The sequence below is a fragment of the Salmo trutta genome, chromosome 23 (assembly GCF_901001165.1).
Source record: "Salmo trutta chromosome 23, fSalTru1.1, whole genome shotgun sequence".
In the NCBI taxonomy this organism is placed as follows: domain Eukaryota; kingdom Metazoa; phylum Chordata; class Actinopteri; order Salmoniformes; family Salmonidae; genus Salmo; species Salmo trutta.
The window spans coordinates 21,204,986-21,231,179 of record NC_042979.1 but is presented as its reverse complement, the minus strand read 5'-3'; the positions used below and the strand labels follow the sequence as shown (position 1 = coordinate 21,231,179).

At 42.9% G+C, this 26,194-nt stretch overlaps 1 protein-coding gene across 1 annotated transcript in view; it reads left to right on the top strand.

Annotated features, from left to right (window-relative positions):
* The first annotated feature begins 361 nt into the window (after positions 1–361).
* LOC115159564 (ras-related protein Rab-14) overlaps positions 362–26,194 on the top strand; it is a 35,108-nt gene continuing 9,275 nt past the window's right edge. Inside the window, exons 1-5 of the mRNA XM_029709423.1 lie at positions 362–589; positions 10,400–10,458; positions 11,693–11,746; positions 15,478–15,655; positions 16,388–16,454. Of these exons, the coding sequence (XP_029565283.1) occupies positions 10,407–10,458; positions 11,693–11,746; positions 15,478–15,655; positions 16,388–16,454 (351 nt within the window). The 5' untranslated portion in view covers positions 362–589; positions 10,400–10,406. The remainder of the gene's footprint in view (positions 590–10,399; positions 10,459–11,692; positions 11,747–15,477; positions 15,656–16,387; positions 16,455–26,194) is intronic.

Genomic DNA, 26,194 nt, shown 5'->3' with positions numbered 1-26,194 from the left:
CCATATACCACACCCCCTCGGAGCTTACGCCTCGATCCCACCAACAGTGTCATGCTGTTTGGTACACCAGACTTACATTAATTTCCAATGGAATGCTGCGTTTGCCTTGCAGCATTGGTTGCAGAGGCAGTTGCAGTGCGTTCTGCATATGTTGGATTTATTGAAGGTATGCGTCAAACTTTACCCATAGACGGCTTCACATAAATGGTAGCAGAAAGTGAATGTTGAACTTTTGTTACACACATATCCAGATGATGCCATGTACAATTTTGCGCAAAACACTGTTAGTGTGATCGAGGCGTTATTGCTTAATAAGTATAAACCGGATGCAACCCGGATATAGACGGTCCATGAATTGGCGTATGAGAACGTGAGTAGATTACCTTGAAAACAACGGGCGGACATCTTGGACGCAGTATCCAGTTCTTATTATACCGCAGTGCCTTTGTCCAAGAAGCCCATATACAACAGAGGAAACCCTGTGCAGTGCAAGCAGCCATCTTGGATAGACAGCCAAGGCAGATACTTCAAGCAGGATAACCTACAGATCCCTTCTGAGCAGCTCAAGACATAAAACCGACAATTCCCGGTGAGAACAAAAACACGATATAGACGTGCTCATATCCACATATAACACATTTATAAAACTGTAAACATGTTGTCTTACATAGTAAACTAACAACTAGCTAACGTACTACGCTAATATGGCAGCTAGCTGTCAAGCCTAGCTAGCCAGTAGTTGACGTTTCTAGTCAACGAGTTTCAGAAATTGGCAACGTTTACTAGAAGGGTGACTACTAGCTATCTAACGAGATGTATTTTGCTTTGTATATATTTGTTTTTACCATTATTCAGTACCCGTGGTTTTGGCTAGCCGTTGTGGTTTTCGGTGTATCTGTATTTCGGGAACAGGCTGTTGAATTTAGGTAACTAACTAGTATCAGTAGCTAGCTAGCTGACCGGAAGAGTAAGTTGGCTAATGTTAAGTACCTATCACAATTGTTGGCGCAACATTTCACATAAGGTAGCTAGTTTATGTTAGTTATCTCGGCTCATCATGGTAACGTTACTGTTTTTCTTTACCGACATAGCTATCTAACTGCCTATTTGTAGAGCCAATAAATGATGACACGCATTATGATTAGCTGGCTAGTTAGCTTGCAGGTCAGTGACGATAGCTAACGACGTACAAGACTAGGCCCGATGTTATGATTATAGCTAGAAATGTAGCTACTTCAATTAGCTACCCACCTCTCTCCCAGCTCCGTTGCCTGAATTAGCTAGATATACATTTCTCTTAGCGTCCAATCATCTACAATAAGTCAAGATGTTAGCTAGCCAGCTATCTCAACAAACACCAACTGACGTTGCCACGGTTTGTGTTAACAACATCAGTTAGCCCGAAAGCTAGGTACCCATCCATGGCCAGCTGATGGATGCTTTATGGTGCTGAATCCTTAGCCAAATTAGTTTGTCAACCTTTTCATCTCATGTAGCTAGCTATAATCAGATGTGTAGCTACTTGAATTGTCAAAGATAAGTCACAAGCCAACTGTATTGTTCTGCAAAATTGTGTCATTCATCATAGTACATCATGTATAACTTACTGAACAAAAATATGAAGGCAACAATTTCAAAGATTTTTACTGAGTTGCAGTTCATAGAAAATAAATGCAATAGGCCCTACTCTATGGATTTCGCATGACTGGGCAGGGGCGCAGCCCACCTCTGCCAGGCCCAGGCATTCAGAATTATACTTTTTTTCCCCCACAAAAGGGCTTTATTACAGACAGAAATACTCTTCAGCATCCCCCTGGGCTGGTGTGGTTACACATGGTCTGTGGTTGTGAGACCGGTTGGATGTAATTTAATTTTTTTATTTAGCCTTTATTTAACTAGGCAAGTCGGTTAAGAACAAATTATTTTTTACAATGACGGCCTACCCCGGACGACGCTGGGCCAATTGTGCGCTGCCCTATGGGGCTCCCAATCACGGCCGAACGTGATACTGCCTGGATTCAAACCAGGGACTGTAGTGACGCCTCTTACACTGACATGCAATGCCTTAGACCGCTGCGCCACTCGGGAGTACTGCCAAATTCTCTAAAATGATGTTGGAGGCGGCGTATGGTAGAGAAGTTAACATTAAATTCTCTGACAACAGCTCTGTTGGAAATTCTTGCAGTCAGCATGCCAATTGCACACTCTCTCAAAACTTGAGACATTTGTGTCATTGTGCTGTGTGACACAACTGCACATTTTAGTGGCCTTTTGTCCCCAGCACAAGGTGCACATGTGTAATGATCATGCTGTTTAATCAGCTACTTGATATGCCACACCTGTCAGATGGATGGATTATCTTGGCAAAGGAGAAATGCTCACTAACAACGATCTAAAAAAAATTGGTGCGCACTTTTTTTTTGTACGTGTATGGAACATTTCTGGGATCTTTTATTTCAACTCATGAAAATGGGACCAACACTTTACATGTTGCATTTATATATTTGTTCAATAGCTCAGCCAGCTATCCAGTAATCACACAGATGACTAGAGCTGGGAATTGCCAGGGACCTCACGATACTTAGGTATCGATATTATATGTATTACGATTCTATATTGTGATTTTATTGCGTTTCGATGTTCCAAACATATTGCTCACCATAAGTCTTCTGCAGAGGGACAAGGGAGAGCCATGATAGAAACAAATTGGCTTCCTATTTAAAAAGATGGAGAACAAGCTATGAAGGAAAAATACTGGAGTTTTTGTGCAGCTACAGCCAACTAACGCAAACATGATATTGTCAAAACAATAATATTCCGACATATAATACCCCCCCCCCCCACACCCACCCACACACACACACACACATCATGCATCCTTATCTAGGCCTTGTCTCAGCCAGCCCTTACTGGCTCATAATCACAGAAATCATTTTTTTGTTATGATACAAATTAGGCTTTGATTAGGGTGGAATATGAATGTATTCATGTAGAAGTGTCATAATATGAAAGATACTCATCTGTGTGACATGAGCAGAGGCATTTGGTGTTTTCTTAGCCTTGAATTGTATTTATTTTAAATCCCTTATTACAATTGCACATCACACAGTAAATGAAAAGAAATGCACTGTATGTGTGTTGATTAAACCCACGTTCTGGAAGTGTTTTGTTCATTCCATCTCTGCCTTTGGTTCTGATCACAACCCAAAGGCATGTGCAATTTACCACAGGATTAGGATGTTGTGTGACAGCATAACAATGAGTCAGAGAAGAGAGCAAACAGCCCATATGAGTGTGTGACACTGATTTTATATTTGTTCAACAACAGGAAATGGATGTGATTAAAAAGAAAGAGGTGACAGCTCTGTTTTATGAATCGCTGCGAGCGGATGGATAAGCATTGAGACTGCAGTTTGGTCACATGCTGCTCTAATTCGCCCTCTCCTTGGATGGATACTCCACCTGGGCTTCACTCAGGAAAAGGGGAGTTTTCCCCCATTTACCCAAAGGAGTAGGCCTAGCGTTAGTGCCCAGAATATGTGTTTGTGTGTGTACTGCTCTTGTAGTCGTACAGTTGCCGCCTTATGGAGAAACTCTCACACATGAGCCTGGTGGCCCCCCATGACAGAGGGTCATGTGAGGGGTGGCAGTCAGGTTAGCAGCAAGGCAAGCAGGTAGTCAGGACCAAACACACCACTGACAGTTGTCAATAGGGTTTTACCACTAGTTTAAATAGGTTCCTTAGAAAAGCAGTCGTGTGTGTGTGTGTGTGTGTGGTAGTCACGGTCAGTGTATAAAATCCCTCACCAGAGCTTATCCCACACCCTAAGTACATGATTTCCCCTACCTCATCAATTGCCTTTGTCCTTGTTTACCCCACAACTTCTCTTCTGAACTCTCTGCACTATTGTTTTTCAAGCAGCTAGAGCTGCAATGGGGAGTGTTTTGCTGCAGGAGTGTGTGGCACCCAAGGGTCTCTGACCAACCACGTACTGAGGGCGAAAGGGTTAGATGACACCTTGACCTGGAATTACCCCACTCAGCCGATTAGCACGCATCCACTCACTTCTGTTCTGGACGACGCTGCTCTCTCTTCCCTGTGTAGTTTACTCAATCTGCCTCTGCATATCACAATGAGAGCATCTCTTTTCTTCATCCTGCTCCCCGGTCTCCTTTTCACTTTCTACTTCTGTCTTTTACCTTCTCTCAATTCACCCTAGCTCAAAACAGAAGCATTTGTCATAGTGCTAAATTGTTTAGCAGGAAAACGTGGTCGTTGAACAGCAGGCCATAGCACAGCTCTTTTTCTGGTTGGCACCAGGCTCTGTTGCATAGCGATTTCAATCTCCAAACCTGCTTTAACTGCAATGCCGTTATAACTACTGTGTACTTAACCACAGGCTAAAGAAGAATTTCCCGGATAGAGGGAAACAAAATCGGACACTGGGATTACGATGATAATAGATTACTTAGACACTGGTATTCACAGGTTGTACTTTATAGGCTACTATCTAGGGTGGTTGAATTTTAATTCTACTTGCATTACAGGTGTCAGCTCTCAAATTCCAGTGTTAGACTGCATTACTTACAAGTGAATTTTGGCTGACCGAGACACGTATTTTTCCATATATAGACACACCCTATGTTTGAATAAAATCAACTATATGAGCTTGTCTGATGCTATAAGCACTGTGATTTAGAAATTAAGACACAGATTACTGAAGAGACTGTCAGAGATCAATATAGCCTAACCAGAAGAAAAGTTATACCATTCTTGGCGATTGGGGAAACAAGCAAACCCATTAAACTAAAGCAGTTCTAATGGTTTCGATGTTATGGTCTTCCATGGTAAAAATCCCAAACACGCATTGTATAGTGTTTTCCAATGGGTTGGGTGTAATGGTAAATGTCACTAATCACATTACATGTTTTCTAAGAATTTGATTGTATGGCAGTCGTATGTTTTTCAATGGTTTATAATTGTATTTTATTAGGGTTGTCACAACATTTTAGTCACTAGCTGATTTCTCCATCAAAGTTTGGGCTTGTAAGAAAGGTCTTCATATGAGAATTGCACCATACAGATAGCCCTCTCAGAGAGCTGCCATTTTTGACTATTCAGGGTTGAGTTGGGTTGAAGGACAAGCTGAATTGCTTTCATGGAGGACTGGCTCGACCACACAATGCATTTTTACCCAACGTTGCAAAGAAAATGTGATCCATTTAACCCCCTAGAGTCAAAGTCCGTACCCCCGTCAATCGAATTATCATAATATAAAAAATCCCCATCAGAATCTGATAGTTTTTTAAGCTAGAGACATAAACATTTTTTTGCATGGGCTGTGTCTCAACCTGCCGATGTCGCCCTTCCGCGTCTGAGGTGAAAGGTGACAGAGCTAGAGCAGTGTTTGTCAGACCATGAGACATCCTGAAAATCGCTCTCCTCACAAAAATGTGTGTAGCGCCCGACCGGTTTGGCCGTAGTAACTTTTATGACCCCTCTATGGAAAGGTGAGTCTCCTTGTGCTTTTTGAGGTGGACCGACTCCTCTGTAAACTACTGTCACACCCCTTTTACTCAGACTGTCTGTGAGAGTCCTCAGAGCAGTTTGTTGCTTGAGGTTTATGAGGCAGAGTGGGAGCCCCCATGGCTAGGAAACACTCCATTGAACATGATGCATAATGATAATGAACCACCCCAACATAAACACCCATTTGGTGCTATGCAGTTCTAGCTTTCATTGAGTGAGATTAGGCTACATCTCCAGAGAAGTTCTCTATCTTTGTCATGATGGAAAAATAAGTGGGTAAATGTTTAAACTTTTAAGCAAAATTGGGATCCTTAACGTTAAGAAGTATCACTAATGGAAAAATGTTTTTTCCCCCCTCAAAATTTTAAATCACATTGCAGCTTGCTCGCCTGCTCTCATCGCTAATGATGCGAGTGTGTTTAGTCTTTGGTTTGTTGCGTATAGAATATATTAGCCTATTCTTTGATAGGCCCTGCTTTACTGAAGTTGCGAGACATTGCCTGGTGGCTGACCTGCCTATACTGTGCCTCTCCCCGCTCGCTCTCTGTCCCTCGCTAGCTCGTTATGAAAGATGCAAGTGTTTGTTCTCAGAAGTACGGTCTCAACGTAGACTTTGATCTGAAGCCATTCTTGTGGTTATTGTGATTTTGCTATTCATTGTAAATGTTTAAGCCTATGTAGCCAAATTGTATCTATGATCATATGCTATCTATTCATGTTCTGTTTATATCTGAGAATTAACCAATGATGTCAGGCCGCACCCGGCCATGATTACAGACACCTGTGTGTGTCCTTTGACACTATAAAAACTAGTGATCCACCGTGTTTGTTATTATACCCTGATGAAGACAGCTTGTCTGTCGAAACGTTGGTTATTAAATTATTGTATCTGAGCTCCTAGAGTGGACGGCTCTCCATTCTCGGAAGTACGGCGGCTAATAAGTCTCCTCTGTTCCAAAATGCCGAATCTTTAGGAGTCGATTCCTAGCAGAAGATATTTTTGTTTCTACTGAATGTCTTGTTAAGTCACAGTATTTAACAAACTTTAAAGTCATTTTTTAGGAGAGGGCAGGCAGAAAGTCTATGCACAGACAGTTTGAGATTATTTGATTGACAATTCTGGTTGCCTAGTGATGGACGTTTGTCCAGCTTCAGAAGCGGTATTCCTTTACAGACAAACAAAAAATAATGGCTGTTTTTAAACCAGGGGTTGGAACCAAAATTGAGGATCAGAACCGGGAACGAAAGTGATCTATACTGTTCTGTAACAGAACCGTTATTTTAAAAGCATGGGAACCGGTTAATAACATTCTTTTAACTTTTTTCTTTTTTGGGGGGGGGGCACAAAAAAACACAAAGCCACTATGCAATTCCTTCACTCTGTCACTCAAACTTATTCCAGTGTCTGCCTGCTAGCTGAAAATCTTTGCCAGTGCGTGTGTAGGCTTCCACCTCCTCTGAAGCATAGGCTACTATAGTCTACTGACGTTACAAGCGTCATTCAGAAATTAGGGATAGAGATTTTTAATTAGAGAACAATGGACTAACATTTTCAATGCTAATTAAGGAAACTATAGTTATCACGTTTCAAATTGGATTTATTAACTACAGAAAGGTAACGTGTTTTATTTTAATTCTGGTTCCGCTCTGCACACACAAGCTTGTTAGCTAGCTCTGGTTGGAAGTTCAGACATTCCAAGTTCCTCCATAGAAGCCGCTCCTTCGTAGGTATAATTCTGTGGGTCTAATTCAGATAATGCATGTCATAACAAGATGCCCAGCCCTTCAAGCAAAGCCTCCTCCTCGGCTCCTCCACCCTCTCGCTCTCTCCCCGATCGCAAAATGTCAAGGAACAAAATAAATTGTTTCTGTTAAGAATGAAACTAATAGAAATCAATTTCGCTTCCATCCCCTGGTTTAAATGTTAAGTGAAAATGTAAGTTTGTCATATCCCTAATTGTAATGGAAAACTACAGAATGCAGGTTCATCATGGGATGGTAATAACGAGGAGTCTGGCTCTGCTGCATCTCATCTTGTTACAGTCCATAGTACTGTTGTAAATAGGATTAAGGCTTCTTGGAATAACTCCCCGGGCAGGCCCTCTCTGTGTGTGTGTGTGTGTGTGTGCATTTGTGATCTATGATGAGCTTCAGCCTGATTTTGCAGCCTCCCTGAGAGTACTTGTTTGGCGTCGCTTCCTCATCTAGGCTTAGGCCATTGTCTAGTCCTTTTACACAACCTGTCCACAGAGTACGTCCTGACTCCAAATGATATTTCCTTTCTCCTGAAGTGTACACTTGTTCACTACTTCCATCAAATCTAAAATAATTAGATTGGTGGAGGCATGGGCTAGAGGGAGTTTCCACCATATTTTTTTTATTCACTGCCCTTCATTTATTTCAAATCAATGAAGGGCAGTGAATAAGTGCACACTTTGGGAGGAACAAGAGATGGCCTAATTGGGATGAAGCCAGTATCAGTTGTCTGAAGCTTGATGACTTCAACGCTGATTTGATGGACAGACATTGGTTTGGTTAGGCCATGTAGATTCATTTCATATAGATATTGGAGTTAAAGATACTGACTATGTTGACTTTGTGGTCAGATACATTGCTATCTGATGGTTTCATCTACAGCTGTGTTGAATCTAGTCTCGAAAACCAGACCCTAGGCGCAACAGTGAGTACGGGCTGGTTTCAATGATGGACTCTTTTGGCATAGAGAAACTACATTACTGCCGATGTCACTGCCTTATCCGCTTGAATAAAATACCAAATAATCTAGCGAAAGGGAGATCAGGGGTTACTTTTAATGAGTGCATTTCGCAAGTGGCTAGTTTGCCTCAACTACTACCTTTACTAAAACCTCTAAAGATTTAGCTTGTCCATCATTGAAACCAAACCCTAGTTACTGTTGCCTAGGGTGGGGTTTTGGAGACTAGGTTGAATCCTACCCATATGTTTGAGAGATCAGTGCTGCTGGGCCTGCCGTCTAACTGAGAAATCACATGATGGGAATCTTGAGAAATCAGGAATGATTCATACTACCTAGAATCCTGTTTATTTCTCAGACAGCAAACCAGCTGCTCTGTCTATAGTATGGTCTGAGACAAGGTGACAATTCTTTACTGACCATATTGATAAATCCATAGGCCCAATGTTGCAGTGGTGAGCAGCTAGACACAATGTTGCATTAGAGAAAGTTCCTTCAGAAAGCATTCACACCCCTTGACTTTTTCCACAATTTGTTGTTACATCCTGAATTTAAAATTGATTACATTTAGATTATTTTGTCACTGGCCTACACACAATACCCTATAATGTCAGAGGAGTTGTTTCTCGATTTGATCTTTTATTAGTTAAAAATGAAAAGCTGGAAAATCATGAGTCAATAAGTATTCAACCTCTTTGTTATTGGCAAGCCTAAATAAGTTCAAGAGTAAACATTTGCTTAAGTCACATAAGTAGCATGAACTCACTCTGTGTGTAATAATAGTGTTGAACGTGATTTTTAAAAGTCTGCCTCAGCTCTGTACCCCACACATACAATTATCTGTAAGGTCCCTCAGTCGAGTGGTGAATTTCAAACACCGATTCAACCACAAAGACCATAGAGGTTTACCAATGCCTCGCAAAGAAGGACACCTATTGGTAGATGGGTAAAATAAAAAAAGGTGTATCGATTCACCCAGTCACTACAAAGATACAGGCGTCCTTCCTAACTGTTACTGGAGAGGAAGGAAACCGCTTAGGGATTTCACCATGAGGCCAATGGTGACTTTAAAACAGTTAGTTCTCCCCTATCTAAGCCATTAAACTCTGAGTATGGATCAACAACATTGTAGTTACTCCACATTACTAACCTAATTAACAAAGTGAAAAGACGGAAGCCTTTACAGAATACAAAGATATTCCAAAACATGCATCCTGTTTGCATTAAAGTAATACTGCAAAAAAAGGTGGCAAAGCAATTCACTTTTTGTCTTGAATATAAAGTGTTATGTTTGGGGCAAATCAACACAGTTTTTCAGGGTAAAAAAGAAATGGAATGGAGCTAAGCAACATCCTAGAGGAAAACCTGGTTCAGTCTGCTTTCCACCAGACACTGGGAGATGAATTCCCCTTTCAGCAGGACAATAACCTAAAACACAAGGCCAAATCTACACTGGAGTTGCTTACCAAGAAGACGGTGAATGTTCCTGAGTGGCCGAGTTACAGTTTTGAATTAAATCTATTTGAAAATCTATGGCAAGATCTGGAAATGGTTGTCTAGCAATGATCAACAACCAATTTGACAGAGCTTGAAGAATTTAGAAAGGAATAATGGGAAAATGTTCCACAATCCAGGTGTGGAAAGCTCTTACTTACCCAGAAATACTCACAGCTGTAATCGCTGCCAAAGGTGCTTATACAAAGTATTGACCCCTTGGGGTGTGAATACTTAGGTAAATGAGATTTCTGTATTTCATTTTCAATAAATTTGTAAACATGTTTTCACTGTCATTATGGAGTTTCTGTGTGTAGATGGGTGAGAAATCAATTTAAATCATGCTGTAACTAAAAATGTGGAAAAAGTCAAGGGGTATGAATACTTTCTGAAGGCACTGTAATTGTGTGGTCAGCCCAAGCATTGTACAATTTAAATGGGATTGTGAGTGATATCGACAGACAAAATGTATTGATAATGTGTGTTTTCTGCATGATACCAGATAGAATTGATTCATAGACCTACAAACACTACCCTGATTCACCCAGCAGGCCAGTAATGGCTACATTGTCTCTGAATCCTCTAAGCGTTCTCTCTCTCTCTCTCTCTCTCTCTCTCTCTCTCTCTCTCTCTCTCTCTCTCTCTCTCTCTCTCTCTTTTAGAGCCACGATGGCCACCGCACCGTACAACTACTCCTACATTTTCAAATACATCATCATCGGTAAGTGTGCTGAGGGAGTGGAGTGGAGGCCTGTATTTGTATACTACTGTGCTGTATGTGGGTCACCCAGTGGCTGCAGTTAGTACACAACTTAGTGAGACGCTACTGCTGCTCTCCCAACACCAAGCCCTGGAAGAGTTCCCATCTAGAGACTAGAACTCCTGACCCTACCCACGCCCCTACCCACGCCCCTACCCACGCTCCTACCCACGCCCCTACCCACGCCCCTACCCACCAAGCCCTGGAAGAGTTCCCATCTAGAGACTAGAACTCCTGACCCTACCCACGCCCCTACCCACGCCCCTACCCACGACCCTACCCACGACCCTACCCACGACCCTACCCATGACCCCTATCACAGCAGCTTATTTTGAAGCAGTATGAGGTTACCACCTAAAGTGACTTGAAACATTTTCATCAATAATTGTTTTCCCAGGAAACTAGCCTAAGCCAAGCTAAATTGTTTGTTATAATGAACCGAAGTAGCAGGGTAATAAATAAGTTACATGAATTATTGCTCTCCTGTCTGCTCTAAATTACTAACAGAAAAAAATGAGCATGAATAGCTTACATTTGTGGAGGTGGTCCACGTTTCCAAATAGTGTTTTCCCATCTGTTTGGGACCTTTTAAAACAGGGCAGTTAAATCACTATCTCAACATCTCTCCAACTAGTTGTAGGTAGTTTACTGTGGTGCATTGAGGCCTTAAAAGCCCCAGCTTAATGTCCACACATTTCCCTTGTCTGATTGTGGACCTGTTTGAGAACAGCCAAAAGGCTCTGTCATGTTCTCCTTTTGTTTGCTGTCTATTACCCAGACATCAATGTGGTCATACAGCACACACCACTTTATCTCCATAGCTAGAGCAGACATTAGTGTATAGGCCTAAACAAACAAAAGGTGCTCTGCTCTCCCCCACTCTACTGGAGGTAACCATACCAGCCTTCCACTCAGTCAAAGCCCTGCAGGCCTATTCATGCTGCCTCTTCAAGTGCTCTCACATGTATAGATAGCATCTGTTAATAATGCCTGAGGAAGAGAGGGAAGATGCTCTTTCTCTGCTACAACTAGGGCCCAGAGTCTTTCCTGATCAGATCAAGTGGTCAGGGAAAACTCCTCCCTAGATATGACATCATAGGAAATAAGCTATGTCTGCAAAGAAATGATATTCTCCATCTTGTATGTTATGTTGAGATTGAACATGGATCCTAACACCTCTCATCTCTCTCCATAGGAGACATGGGGGTAGGGAAGTCGTGTTTGCTTCATCAGTTCACAGAGAAGAAATGTAAGTACATCCCGGCTCCCCGCTGACTCCAGACAGACACAACCCTCCGACTCAATCTACTCTAAATCCCCTCTGATGCCATCAGCCTCACACTGACTAGACCGGGCACGAGTCTGCGTCCGTCATCGCGCGCATGTTGATTTTGTCCATCCACCGTAGACACAATCAGGGCACGCAGGTTGAAATAGCAACGCGAACTCTGAACCAACTATATTAATTAGAGGACAGGTCGAAACATAAATAAACATTCATGGCCATTTAACTAGCTAGCTTGTTGTTGCTAGCTAATTTGCCCTTCGACATAAACATTGGGTTGTTATTTTACCTGAATTTTTTTTCTGGATCTTTGTAGAATTGAGTCACACAATCGTGTGTTCCCTACTCCGATAATTAATCGGATTGATTAATTCATTTGTTTCTAGCTAGTTATTTTCTAGTAATTTGTCCTTCTGTGGACTTTATATAGTGGTTGGCAACCAACTTAAGGTCCATTACCACCACCAACTGGACTGGAGTGTGGACCACAGTTCATCTTTCAATCACCCACGTGGGTATATGCTCCTTAAACCATTGAGTAGATGGGAGAGGCAGGACTTGCGTCGTGTCAAATATAGAACCAAGTTCTATTTTAGCGCCTGGCTATGATTTTTTTAAATGGCAGTATTAGCAGCAGTAAGTGCAGATGCTCTGCTCCTCATTGGTCTATCTCGCATCTCATCCTGCACTGCTCAGTCTCAGTCATACAAGTGGCCCATAGACGTGGCTCTAAACGAACAGGCTGCTGCTTTGTCAGTGCTGAATGTCAGGTTTGAAGGCTTCCTCCCTGCCACTGGGTAACATTGAAACGCAGGTGGTAAAAACCAACTGGCAGGCTGATCTGCCAGTCTGAAATTGATAACACCTGCTCTCTCTGTTGCCTCACAAGAGGTGAAGTGTCTATACGATCAAGAGTGCATCTGATTTTTCTTTGTGGTTGGAGGTGCCTGTGTCACACTGTATGTGTATATGGGTTCTGTTAATACTTTGTTGGTGCTAGCTGTGTCACAGGAAAGCTGTTCTGTATGCTAGTTTATAGAGAGAGAGAGGGTGAGCAGGGGAAGGAGGGAGTGTAGTTACAGTAAAGCTGAGTGTACACTACATGCTTTTGGCCCTGATTAAGCTGTCCCAGACAAGTTTTTGAGATCGGAGACAAAATCCCCATGTCGTTGCCTACTCAGGGCACGCAGCCATCACCAGCGGTCGATTAATGTGAGTGGGTCAGAGACAGAGCTAAATATTATATCTTTTATACCTCTGTTCACAGGCTAAATATTTCAACTAGAGGTCGACCGAATACGATTTTTCGATACCGATTTATTGGAGGACCAAAAAAAGCTGATACCGATTAATCGGGCCATTTAAACAAATATATATATTTGTAGTAATGACAACAATACTGAATGAACAATGAACACTTTTTTTACCTTAATATAAATAAAATCAATTTAGTCTCAAATAAATAATGAAACATGTTCAATTTGCTTTAAATAATGCAAAATCAGTGTTGGAGAAGAAACTAACAGTGCCATGTAAGAAAGTTAACGTTTAAGTTCCTTGCTCAGAACATGAGAACATATGAAAGCTGGTGGTTCCTTTTAACATGAATCTTCAATATTCCCAGGTAAGAAGTTTTAGGTTGTAGTTATTATAGGAATTATGACGTGTCCACTATATCTCTCTGTACCATTTGTATTTCATATACCTTGGACTATTAGATGTTCTTATAGGCACTATAATATTGCCAGTCTAATCTCGGGAGTTGATAGGCTTGAAGTCATAAACAGCGCTGTGCCTCAAGCATTGCTAAGAGCTGCTGGCAAACGCAGTAAAGTGCTGTTTGAATGAACGCTTACGAGCCTGCTGCTCCCTACCACCACTCAGTCAGACTGCTCACAGAAATACGAGCCTTTGGTCATTAATATGGTCAAATCCGGAAACTATCATTTCTAAAACAAAACGTTTATTCTTTCAGTGAAATACGGAACCGTTCCCTATTTTATCTAACGGGTGGCATCCATAAGTCTAAATATTCCTGTTACATTGCACAACCTTCAATGTTATGTCATAATTATGTAAAATTCTGGCAAATTATTTAGTCTTTGTTAGGAAGAAATGGTCTTCACACAGTTCGCAACGAGCCAGGCGGCCCAAACTGCTGCATATACCCTGACTCTGCTTACACTGAACGCAAGAGAAGTGACACAATTTCACTAGTTAATATTTTTATTTTATTTATTTCACCTTTTATTTAACTTCTCATTTCCAACTGCGACCTGGCCAAGATAAAGCAAAGCAGTGCGACACAAACAACAACAACAGAGTTACACATGGAATAAACATACAGTCAATATACAGTAGAAAAAGTCTATATACAGTGTGATATATATTGCCTGCTAACATGCATTTCTTTTAACTAAATATGCAGGTTTAAAAATATATACTTCTGTGAATTGATTTTAAGGAAGGCATTGATGTTTATGGTTAGTTACATTTGTGCAACGATTGTACTTTTTTAAAATCAGCACCCATTTGGCGAAGTTGAAGTAGGCTGTGATTCGATGATACATTAACAGTCACCGAATTGATTATATGCAACGCAGGACAAGCTAGTTAACCTAGTAATATCAACCATGTGTAGTTAACTAGTGATTATGGGAAGATTGATTGTTTTTATAAGATAAGTTTAATGCTAGCTAGCAACTTACCTTGGCTCCTTGCAGCCACAAGGTCCTTTTAACGCAGCACTCGTGTAACAGGTGGTCAGCCTGCCACGCAGTCTCCTCGTGGATTGCAATGTAATCGGCCATAATCGTTGTCCAAAAGGCAGATTACCGATTTGTTATAACTTGAAATTGGCCATAAGTAATCGGTCGACCTCTAATTTCAACTCTGTATGGCAAGCGTGAATATCTGACAAAAACTGTTTGAGGTTGCTTTGAGGCACCGCTCGTTGTAGCTACGTTAAGTCTAACCACATTGTTTTGGCTGCATGGTATGGAGAATCCTCACAACCAAGAGAAGAATCTTGTAGTGTGGCCCCCTGTCTGCTCCACATGGTTTAGTGTGGCCCCCTGTCTGCTCCACATGGTTTAGTGTGGCCCCCCCTGTCTGCTCCACATGGTTTAGTGGGCCCCCCTGTCTGATCCACATGGTTTAGTGGGCCCCCCTGTCTGATCCACATGGTTTAGTGGGCCCCCTTGTCTGATCCACATGGTTTAGTGGGCCCCCCTGTCTGATCCACATGGTTTAGTGGGCCCCCCTGTCTGATCCACATGGTTTAGTGGGCCCCCCGTCTGCTCCACAAGTTTGTCAAGACGAATAAACGACAGGGAAGATGGTGGTTTAATGTGAGAGGCTCAGCGACGTTAGGTTTTTGGAAGTCGTGTAGTGTAAACCCGGCATAAGTGGAGTAGAGAGCAGCTTAATCACAGCAATCAGATCTAATCACACTCCAGAGAGAAGGGAGGGAGACGAGGCAGGCTGAGGAAGTGTTATGTCTACTGAGTCAGTCTTGCATGATGGGAGATGTAGTTCAGTTCATTCCATTGAGGCTCCTCATGACTCTTGTTAAAGTGAGATTGAATGAATTCCACTGCCATGTTTGATTTCTGGAGGTTTTAGGGGAACCTCACTGGATTTCTCCTTGCCTAGCCGAACAACCAGTGCCTTTTCCCCATCTCTCTCTCCTCCAGTCATGGCGGACTGCCCCCACACGATTGGCGTGGAGTTTGGTACGAGGATAATCGAGGTGAGCGGCCAGAAGATCAAGCTGCAGATCTGGGACACGGCGGGCCAGGAGCGCTTCAGGGCCGTCACACGTAGTTACTACAGGGGGGCCGCGGGCGCACTCATGGTCTACGACATCACCAGGTACAAACACGCACTCATGGTCTACGACATCACCAGGTACAAACACACACAGATGTGTCCGAACATTGAAGCTCCAGGAAGAAGCTGCCTGTAGGTCCAGATCTAGGGTCAGATGCTCCTAACCTAAACCGTTAGGTTGAGAAAAACACAACTGACCTCAGATAAGCATCTAGGGTCAACTTCATCCTATTCTTCCTGGCCCCCTCAGCCTGTTCAACAATACACAACCCACCCTTTTCAGATCATCTGTCCTGAATTAAAGTTGGTCTGTGTCTGTCAGCCGACATGTGAGTAGGAGAGGAAAAGAGGCAGATGCCCTGAACTGCCCCCCCCCCCCCCCCCTCTACCCGAGCTAACATGGTGTCTGTCAGCCGACATGTGAGTAGGAGAGGAAAAGAGGCAGACGCCCTGAACTGCCCCCCCCCACCTCTACCCGAGCTAACATGGTGTCTGCATCCTGTTGCCCCCCCTTTTTCCCAAACTGTCATTGTAGCGCTGCATGTTGACACCTGTGTCTCTGACTAAGAACTGATGTCAGAACAGAACAGGTCAGTCAATGATATCAGGTGTTTTCTATTAGTGAAAGGCTTTAGATCCACAGCCCACAGACATGTCCCCATGTCTCACCTTTGATCCCACTGAGGATGTGGCACAATCTGTTTTGTCCCAGCATGTCGCCATGGTAACTAATGTGTGTGTGTGTGTGTGTGTGTGTGTGTGTGCGCGCCACAGGAGAAGCACATACAACCACCTCAGCAGCTGGCTGACTGATGCCAGAAACCTCACCAACCCCAATACTGTAAGCATGGTTTCACACTGCTCCTCTGGCTGCCTGTCTGACTCTTAACACACTTTGTCTGGTTGGATGTCTAATTTTACTGCCGTCGTTCTCTCTCCTCCTCTTTTCTCCCTGTCCCATTTCTTGCTGTCTCTCTCTCATCCTGTGTGTGTCTCTCTCTCCACTCTGTGTGTCTCTCTCTCTCTCTCTCTCTCTCTCTCCACTCTGTGTGTGTCTCTCTCTCTCCACTCTGTGTGTGTCTCTCTCTCTCCACTCTGTGTGTGTGTCTCTCTCTCTCCACTCTGTGTGTGTGTGTCTCTCTCTCTCCACTCTGTGTGTGTGTGTGTGTGTCTCTCTCTCTCCACTCTGTGTGTGTGTGTGTGTCTCTCTCTCTCCACTCTGTGTGTGTGTGTCTCTCTCTCCACTCTGTCTCTCTCTCTCTACTCTGTCTCTCTCTCTCTCTCTCCACTCTGTCTCCCTCTCCACTCTGTCTCTCTCTCTCTCTCCCTCTCCACTCTGTCTCTCTCTCCTCTCTCCCTCTCCACTCTGTCTCTCTCTCTCTCTCTCCCTCTCCACTCTGTCTCTCTCTCTCTCTCTCCCTCTCCACTCTGTGTCTCTCTCTCTCTCTCTCCCTCTCCACTCTGTGTCTCTCTCTCTCTCTCCCTCTCCACTCTGTGTCTCTCTCTCTCTCTCCCTCTCCACTCTGTCTCTCTCTCTCTCCCTCTCCACTCTGTGTCTCTCTCTCTCTCTCCTTGTCCCACTCTGTGTCTCTCTCTCTCTCTCTCTCCCTCTCCACTCTGTGTCTCTCTCTCTCTCTCCCTCTCCACTCTGTGTCTCTCTCTCTCTCTCTCTCCCTCTCCACTCTGTGTCTCTCTCTCTCTCTCTCTCCCTCTCCACTCTGTGTCTCTCTCTCTCTCTCTCCTCTCTCTCTCTCTCTCTCTCTCCCTCTCCACTCTGTGTCTCTCTCTCTCTCTCTCTCTCCCTCTCCACTCTGTGTCTCTCTCTCTCTCTCTCCCTCTCCACTCTGTCTCTCTCTCCCTCTCCACTCTGTCTCTCTCTCTCCCTCTCCACTCTGTCTCTCTCTCTCCCTCTCCACTCTGTCTCTCTCTCTCCCTCTCCACTCTGTGTCTCTCTCTCTCTCCCTCTCCACTCTGTGTCTCTCTCTCTCTCCCTCTCCACTCTGTGTCTCTCTCTCTCTCCCTCTCCACTCTGTGTCTCTCTCTCTCTCCCTCTCCACTCTGTGTCTCTCTCTCTCTCTCTCCCTCTCCACTCTGTCTCTCTCTCTCTCTCTCTCCCTCTCCACTCTGTGTCTCTCTCTCTCTCTCTCCACTCTGTGTCTCTCTCAAATTCAAATTCAAATTCAAGCTGCTTAATTGGCATGAAAAACATTGTGTTAATATTGCCAAAGCAACAATGTATACAATATACATTGTAATACAATTTTAAACAATAACAAATAATAATATAACATGGCAGTAAATAATAATACAAAATTAAAAATAATAACAATAAAATAGTAGTAAAATAGTAGAATGTAATAAATATAAAAATCTAAATATGGAAACTGATTCTATAACTAACTTATAACTAAATAACGGTCATCTTCACCATTACATCAGTACTACAACTACTATCGTCATTACTACTACTACTACCACCACCACCATCACTAAACTGTTATCATTACCATTACTACCCATACCACTACTATTTGGAATGATAAACAACAATAATAATAGAAATAACAATAACAGTAATAACAATAATAGTAATAATAAGTAAGTTACTGTTTACTATGCAGATGTTATTATTCAGTGTCCCTCAGGCTATGGCAGGCAAATACATATTTTGCTGCAAGAGGAGCCATTGCTCCTTCGCCCATGAGTATTCTTAGTTTTTCCTCTGGGTTTAATAAGTTCAAATTTGGAATAAATGTAGTCATTTCTGTGAATAATGAATTTCTTTGTGAGGAATATTTATCAGAGTAAAGGAGAAAGTGCATCTCTGTTTCTACCTCCCTTGTCGTGCAGTGACCACATACACGCTCCTCTTTGGGTAGCCATGTCTTTTTATGTCTGCCGGTTTCTATTGCCAATCGGTGGTCACTCAGCCTGTACTTGGTAAGGATCTGTCTCTGCTTCGTATCTCTGACAGAGTAGAGATAATCAGCCAATTCATATTCTCTGTTTAGGGTCAGGTAGCAATTTAGTCGGCTTTGGGATTTTGTTTCGTTTTTCCAATGTTGTAAATATGAGTCCTTTGATTGGTTCATGATTTTGTTTATTTGAATTCTTTCTTTTGAAGCAGTGCTGGTGTCAGCTTGGTTGGTGAGGTCCAACACCAGCTGACTGAGAGGGCTCGTTTCTGGGCTCAGCTCTTGGGTTTGGAGTGCTTTAAATTGTAGACTTGAATTTGGACTTGAATTTAGATGTAGCCAAAATTTTAAAGATCTTTTCTGTATTTTCATTATTATTGGAAAGCGGCCCAATTCTGCCCTACATGCATTAGTTGGTGTATTTCTCTGGACTTGTAGGATTTTCCGACAGAATTCTGCATGTAGGGCTTCAATTGGATGTTTGTCCCACATTTTAAAGTCCAGTTTATTGAGTGGCCCCCAAACCTCACTTCCGTAAAGAGCTATTGGTAGGATTACACTGTCAAATATTTTGGTCCAAATTCTAATTGGGATGTTGATTTTGAATAATTTCATTTTTATTGCATACAATGTTCTGCGGGCTTTTTCTTTGAGTGTATTCACTGCCATATTAAAGTTTCCCGATGCAGATATGGTCAGACCAAGGTAGGTGTAATTTTTAGTGTGTTCAATGATGGTGTTGTTCAGGGTGAATTTATATTTGTGTTTCTGACATCTGGTTTTCTTTTGGAAAATCATGATTTTCGTTTTTTGGAAATTTACTGTCAGGGCCCAATTATGGCAATATTGCTCTAGAATATTAATGTTCTGTTGAAGACCTTCTTTGGTTGGTGATAGAAGTACCAAGTCATCAGCATATAGCAGGTATTTCACCTCTGTGTCAAATAGTGTGAGTCCTGGTGCTGGAGAATGGTCCAACATGTCTGCTAATTCATTGATATAAATGTTGAAAAGGTTTGGACTCAAACTGCAGCCTTGTCTCACACCTCGACATTGTGAAAATAATTCTGTTCTTTGGTTTTTGATTTTTATTGCACATTTATTTTCTGTGTACATACATTTTACTAAGTCCATTATACACCTTACCACCAAGCCCACTTTGGAGAATTTTGTAGAATAGCCCTTCATGCCAAAAAGAATCAAATGCTTTTTTAAAGTCAATAAAGCAAGCAAAGATTTTGCCCTCTTTTTTTTGGTGGACGTGTTTATTGATTAGCGTGTGTAAGGTGTATATATGGTCAGTAGTGCGATGAATTAGGGAGAAAGCCAATTTGACATTTACTTATTACATTTTTTTCTTGAAGAAAGGTTTGAATTCTTGAATTCAAAATGCTACAGAAAACCTTTCCTAAGTTACTGTTTACGCAAATTCCCCTGTAATTATTGGGGTCTGATTTGTCTCCACTTTTGTGGATAGGGGAGATGAGCCCCTGGTTCCAGACATCAGGGAAGCAGCCAGAAGTTAAAACCATGTTGAACAATCTAAGCACAGCATTTTGCAACTCAGGTGTGCTGTTTTTCAGCATTTCATTTCTGATGTTGTCTAGACCACAAGCCTTCTTTGATTTAATAGATTTGAGCTTTTCATTTAGTTCTTGTTGGGTTATTGGGTAATCTAATGGATTTTGGTTGTTTTTAATGACTGATTCAAGGATGTTCAATTTTTCTTTAATTTCTAATTGGTTCTGTTGTAAGTCTTTTTGTGGGATGTTTTTGTATAGATTATCAAAATACGTTTTCCAAATTCCTACATCTTGTATGGCTAATTCTTGTGGCTTTGTTGTGCTTAAATTGTTCCACATGTCCCAGAACTGATTTTGGTCAATTGCGTTTTCAATTTCATCAAGTGTCTTGTTGGTATAATTCAATTTCTTGCATTTCAGTGTTTGTTTATACTGTTTCAGAGTTTCAAAATATTCATATCGTAGCTCTGGGTTGTTTTGCTGCTTATGTTTTTCATTTGACATTTGTCTTAGGTGTTTTCTGATTGTTTTACATTCATTATCAAACCATTTATCAGAAACATTTTGTTTTTTGTTTCTGAGGTTGCATTTCTTTGGTTTTCTCAAATTTGCTTTCGATGCTGCTTTTTGGAATATGCAGTTGATGTTTTGAGTAGCCGAATTGACACCATCTTTATTGTTTTGGTATTGTGAGTTATTGAAAAACTGTATAGAGTTCATTATTTCATTTGAGTTCAACGTTTCAATGAATCTCTCTGCACTGTTTGGAGCCCATCTGTACGATGGGTTTATGTTGTAGAGTTTATTGGGCTGTTTTTTTGAATGAGTATTGCCGGTTAATTTCTTCAGAAACACGTTGATCTGACTGTGATCTGACAATGGTGTCTGTGGTCTGACAGTGAATGCACTAATGGAGGAGGGGTCGATGTCAGTGATGGCATAATCGACTACACTTGTCCCAAGAGCTGAGCAGTAAGTAAACCGACCTAAAGAGTCCCCTCTGATTCTACCATTAAGCATGTACAGGCCTAAGGCTCGACAGAGATTCACTAACTCCTTCCCATTTTTGTTCAGTATTTGGTCAGGACTGTTTCTATTATTTATAATAGGGCTACTGTACAAGGAGGGGTGTCCAAATATGTGGTGGTTACCTCCCTCATCAGTGTAGTCAGGCTCAGAACCTGTTCTTGCATTGAAATCTCCACAAAGAAGCACTTTACCCTCTGCCTGAAATGTAATGATTTCTGTGTGGAGATTGTCGAAAAACTGATCATCATAATATGGTGAATCTGAAGGAGGAGCATAAGCTGCACATATGTATACATCATTGTCACAGTAGATTGTACCTTTGTTAAGTTTTAGCCAAATGTGACTGGTACCTTTTTACATTTCATTCAGTGCTAAGTCCTGCTTATGCCAAATGATGATTCCACCTGAGTCTCGGCCCCGTTTAACATTTTTATGTTTGATTGATGGTAGTAAACTTTCTCTATAGCCTGAGGGACACTGAGTATCTATGTCTCCACGACACCATGTTTCCAGTAGGATTATGATGTCCTGTCCCTTGATGTTTTTAATCAATTCTGGATTTGTTGTTTTATAACCAAAATGTGAAGAGTATAGTCCCTGGATATTCCATGAGCTGATAGTTAATGATCTCATTTATAATAAGTGATATTCACTGGTTTGAGTAAAGTACATTGAAAAAAAACAAAATAATAATAATATACATACATACATACATACATACATACATACATACATACATACATACATACATACATACATACATACATACATACATACATACATACATACATACATACATACATACATACATACATACATACATACATACATACATACATACATACATACATATAATACCGGTGCCAATAAAATTAAGAATAGTTGTAAATAAATGAATAAGAATGGAATAAGATTGCATGAAAAATAAGTACAATGCAATCTGCAACCCTGTGTGTGTGTGTGAATTAAAGAGTCTGTCTAGCTCAGTAGTCTGCATATTACTTGCAGTAGTTGGCGCACCTCTCCTATCTCTGATTGTTCTAGGTGTCTTTTGCCAGAGGTTACCTCAGCATATGTAGGCTGATGATCTGAATGATACATGGTGTGGACTGCATCATGTGGTGTACTTCTCTGAAGGACAGTGTTCTGTCTGACCCTGGAGTAGTGATCAGAGCTGTGTTGTGATGGGCCAGGTCTAGTAGAGCTGTGTTGTGATGGGCCTGGTCTAGTAGGGCTGTGTTGTGATGGGCCAGGTCTAGTAGAGCTGTGTTGTGATGGGCCTGGTCTAGTAGAGCTGTGTTGTGATGGTTGAGGTCCAGTAGAGCTGTGTTGTGATGGGCCTGGTCTAGTAGAGCTGTGTTGTGATGGGTGAGGTCCAGTAGAGCTGTGTTGTGATGGGCGAGGTCCAGTAGAGCTGTGTTGTGATGGGCCAGGTCTAGTAGAGCTGTGTTGTGATGGGCCTGGTCTAGTAGAGCTGTGTTGTGATGGGCCTGGTCTACTAGAGCTGTGTTGTGATGCGACGGGTCTAGTCGTGCTGTCCTGAGGCGGGTCCGGTCTGGTAAATCTGTGCTGTGTTTGGCCTGGTCTAGTAGAGCTGTGCTGTAATAAGCCGTGTCTGGCTCTTTTCTCCTGGGGATGGTGGAGGTACTGTTGTTTCAGAAGGTGGGGCGGGTGACCTCTGTTGTTGGGGTGATGGGTGTGTGGGTCCCTGCCAAGTGTTGCATCTTTTAGGTCCTTGGCAAAGGTTCTGATACTGTCCTGATCAAGATGTACATTATCATATAAGTGTTGACATGTCAGAGTGGGGTGGTGAGCCGTTCTGACGTTGAGCAGTGAGGCACAGTCCACAGTGATCTGTTGATTTATTTTGTTGATCAACTGTCCTGGGAAGTCTTTTCTTGGTAGGAGGGTGGACACAACTATATTGGTTGTTGGGAACCGAGCCTGTGCCCGTTCTGCCACTCTTCTCACTGCCCCAGATACATTTTCACCTTTGGCATGAAGGTCGTTTGTGCCAGTGTGGTTGATGATGTTGTCGGGGGTGTCAATCCTGGTCTGACTGAGTAGCTGCATTGCGCTGTCAGTTGTAGGACACCAGAACTTATACACCTGGTGTCTAGGGAATAATCTTTCCTGGACTAAGAACTTCCCATTTGAATCAATAAGGATTGCAGTTGTAGGTGATTGTCTGGGTGGAGCAGACTGGGAGACTGGTATTCTGATCTGGGCTGGAGCAGACAGGGTGGCTGGTAGGTTAACCTGGGCTAGAGCAGACAGGGTGGCTGGTAGGTTGACCTGGGCTGGAGCACACTGTGCTGGAGCAGACTGGGAAGCAGGTAGGCTGACATGGGCTAGAGCAGACTGGGACGCTGGTTGGCTGATCTGGGCTGGAGCAGACTGGTAGGCTGGTGCAGTGTCATCAGGCTGTGTGGTGGAGGCCATGCTGGTCTCAGGTTCTGCTTGTGTTATGCCAAGCTGGTGGACATGTTCTCTAGATGTAGAGGACATAATGACTAGCTGGTGGTTGAGGATGTCAATGTACCTCTGTCTTTGTTCTAGCTCCTTTCTTGTTGTGCTCAGAAGGTCTCTGAGGTCATCATTTGTCTGACTCAGTTTGTCCATTCTGCTTTCTAATTTAGCAATAGATGCTCTGCTCTCCTCCCTGAACTGTTTCATCTCTTCTTTTAGTTTTTGGACAGTGTCCTCCTCTTGAAGCTTGTTCTCTCTGAGTTCTATGACCTCTGCTTCGACTAAAGAGAGGGTGTTGTGGAAACGTTGCATAGCAGGAGTTCTTGGTGTTGTAGGCATGTCCTTGGCTCTGTCTGCTGCAGGTGAGGTAGGTAGAGGGACACTGAGGGCTTCTTGCTGGGTCACAGAGACCGTTGGGGCCTGCTTTTCTCCATCTCCCTCCTTGACTTTTTCCTCAGTTTCTGAGATGATTTCAGCTTCTGCTTTTAGGGTAGCAAACCTATTCTCAAAGGCCTGGAGGCTTGAATCATTGCCTTGTATCAATACAGTTCCATTATTAAATAAGTTCACTGTTTGGTACGTGTTGCTCTGGTCAGCTTCTTCAAAAATGCTGATCTGACATCCTTGGCTGATGCCTCTCTTTTTTGAGAAAGGGAAATGGTTGCAAATAACCCTTTTCCATATGTGCCCTCGTTTGGTATTAAAAATTAAATTTGCTCTTGTTTTGCAACTGGTAAGATCTGCAAACAGGCATTCATTCTTCTGTCTCATCAACAAACCTTTGAAACTTTTCTTAGCTTTCTCTGTTTGGATGTCTGGTGGGTAAACAATTTCCATAGCAACGCTGGTGATGTTGGCTACAATGTTGCAATAGAAGTGTTGTTTCTTGTATTATTGTCTCTTGTGTCTTTAGAGAACTGTTTCACTTTGATGTCCTTTTTCTTTTGTCCTGATTTTCTCTCTTTTTTTTCTTCTGTTAACTAGATATTCTTCATTAGCTAGCTAGCTTCTTCCAAAAGAGTCCCTAGCAACTGCTTAGCAACTGGTAAACAATTCAGCTAGCTAAGAAAACTACAATTTTATGAAAAATAGTTACTTTTTCAAAAGCCTATCTTCTTTGTTTGTTGCTTGTTTTTTCTCTATTCAGTCTTGCAGTTTTCTTTTGCTTTTTTCCGATGTACTTCACTCTAAAAACCATGTAAATTTCAATATTTGTAGGAGCTCATTTTTCAGCAGCTGCTGCTCAATTTGGAATTCCGGAACTCTGTGTGTCTCTCTCTCTCTCTCCCTCTCCACTCTGGTGTGTCTCTCTCTCTCTCTCCCTCTCCACTCTGTGTGTGTGTGTGTGTGTCTCTCTCTCTCTCTCTCTCTCTCTCTCTCCCTCTCCACTCTGTGTGTGTCTCTCTCTCTCCCTCTCCACTCTGTGTGTGTCTCTCTCTCTCCCTCTCCACTCTGTGTCTCTCTCTCTCTCTCTCTCCCTCTCCACTCTGTGTCTCTCTCTCTCTCTCTCTCCCTCTCCACTCTGTGTGTCTCTCTCTCTCTCTCTCCCTCTCCACTCTGTGTGTCTCTCTCTCTCTCTCTCTCTCTCTCTCCTCCCTCTCCACTCTGTGTGTGTCTCTCTCTCTCTCTCCCTCTCCACTCTGTGTGTGTCTCTCTCTCTCTCCCTCTCCACTCTGTGTGTCTCTCTCTCTCTCTCTCCCTCTCCACTCTGTCTCTCTCTCTCTCTCTCTCCCTCTCCACTCTGTCTCTCTCTCTCCCTCTCCACTCTGTCTCTCCCTCTCCACTCTGTGTGTCTCTCTCTCTCTCTCTCCCTCTCTCCACTCTGTGTCTCTCTCTCTCTCCCTCTCTCCACTCTGTGTGTGTCTCTCTCTCTCCCTCTCTCCACTCTGTGTGTCTCTCTCTCTCCCCTCTCCACTCTGTGTGTCTCTCTCTCTCTCTCCCTCTCTCCACTCTGTGTGTCTCTCTCTCTCTCTCCCTCTCTCCACTCTGTGTGTCTCTCTCTCTCTCTCCCTCTCTCCACTCTGTGTCTCTCTCTCTCTCTCTCTCCCTCTCTCCACTCTGTGTCTCTCTCTCTCTCTCTCCCTCTCCACTCTGTGTGTGTCTCTCTCTCTCTCTCTCCCTCTCCACTCTGTGTGTCTCTCTCTCTCTCCCTCTCCACTCTGTGTGTGTGTCTCTCTCTCTCTCTCCCTCTCCACTCTGTGTGTGTCTCTCTCCTCTCCACTCTTGTGTGCTCTCTCCTCTCTCTCTCTCCCTCTCCCACTCTGTCTCTCTCTCTCTCTCTCTCTCCCTCTCCCCTCTGTCTCTCTCTCTCCCTCTCCACTCTGTCTCTCCCTCTCCACTCTGTGTGTCTCTCTCTCTCCACTCTGTGTGTGTCTCTCTCTCTCCCTCTCTCCACTCTGTGTGTGTCTCTCTCTCTCCCTCTCTCCACTCTGTGTCTCTCTCTCTCTCCCCTCTCTCCACTCTGTGTCTCTCTCTCTCTCTCTCCCTCTCTCCACTCTGTGTCTCTCTCTCTCTCTCCCTCTCTCCACTCTGTGTCTCTCTCTCTCTCTCCCTCTCTCCACTCTGTGTCTCTCTCTCTCTCTCCCTCTCTCCACTCTGTGTCTCTCTCTCTCTCTCCCTCTCTCCACTCTGTGTGTCTCTCTCTC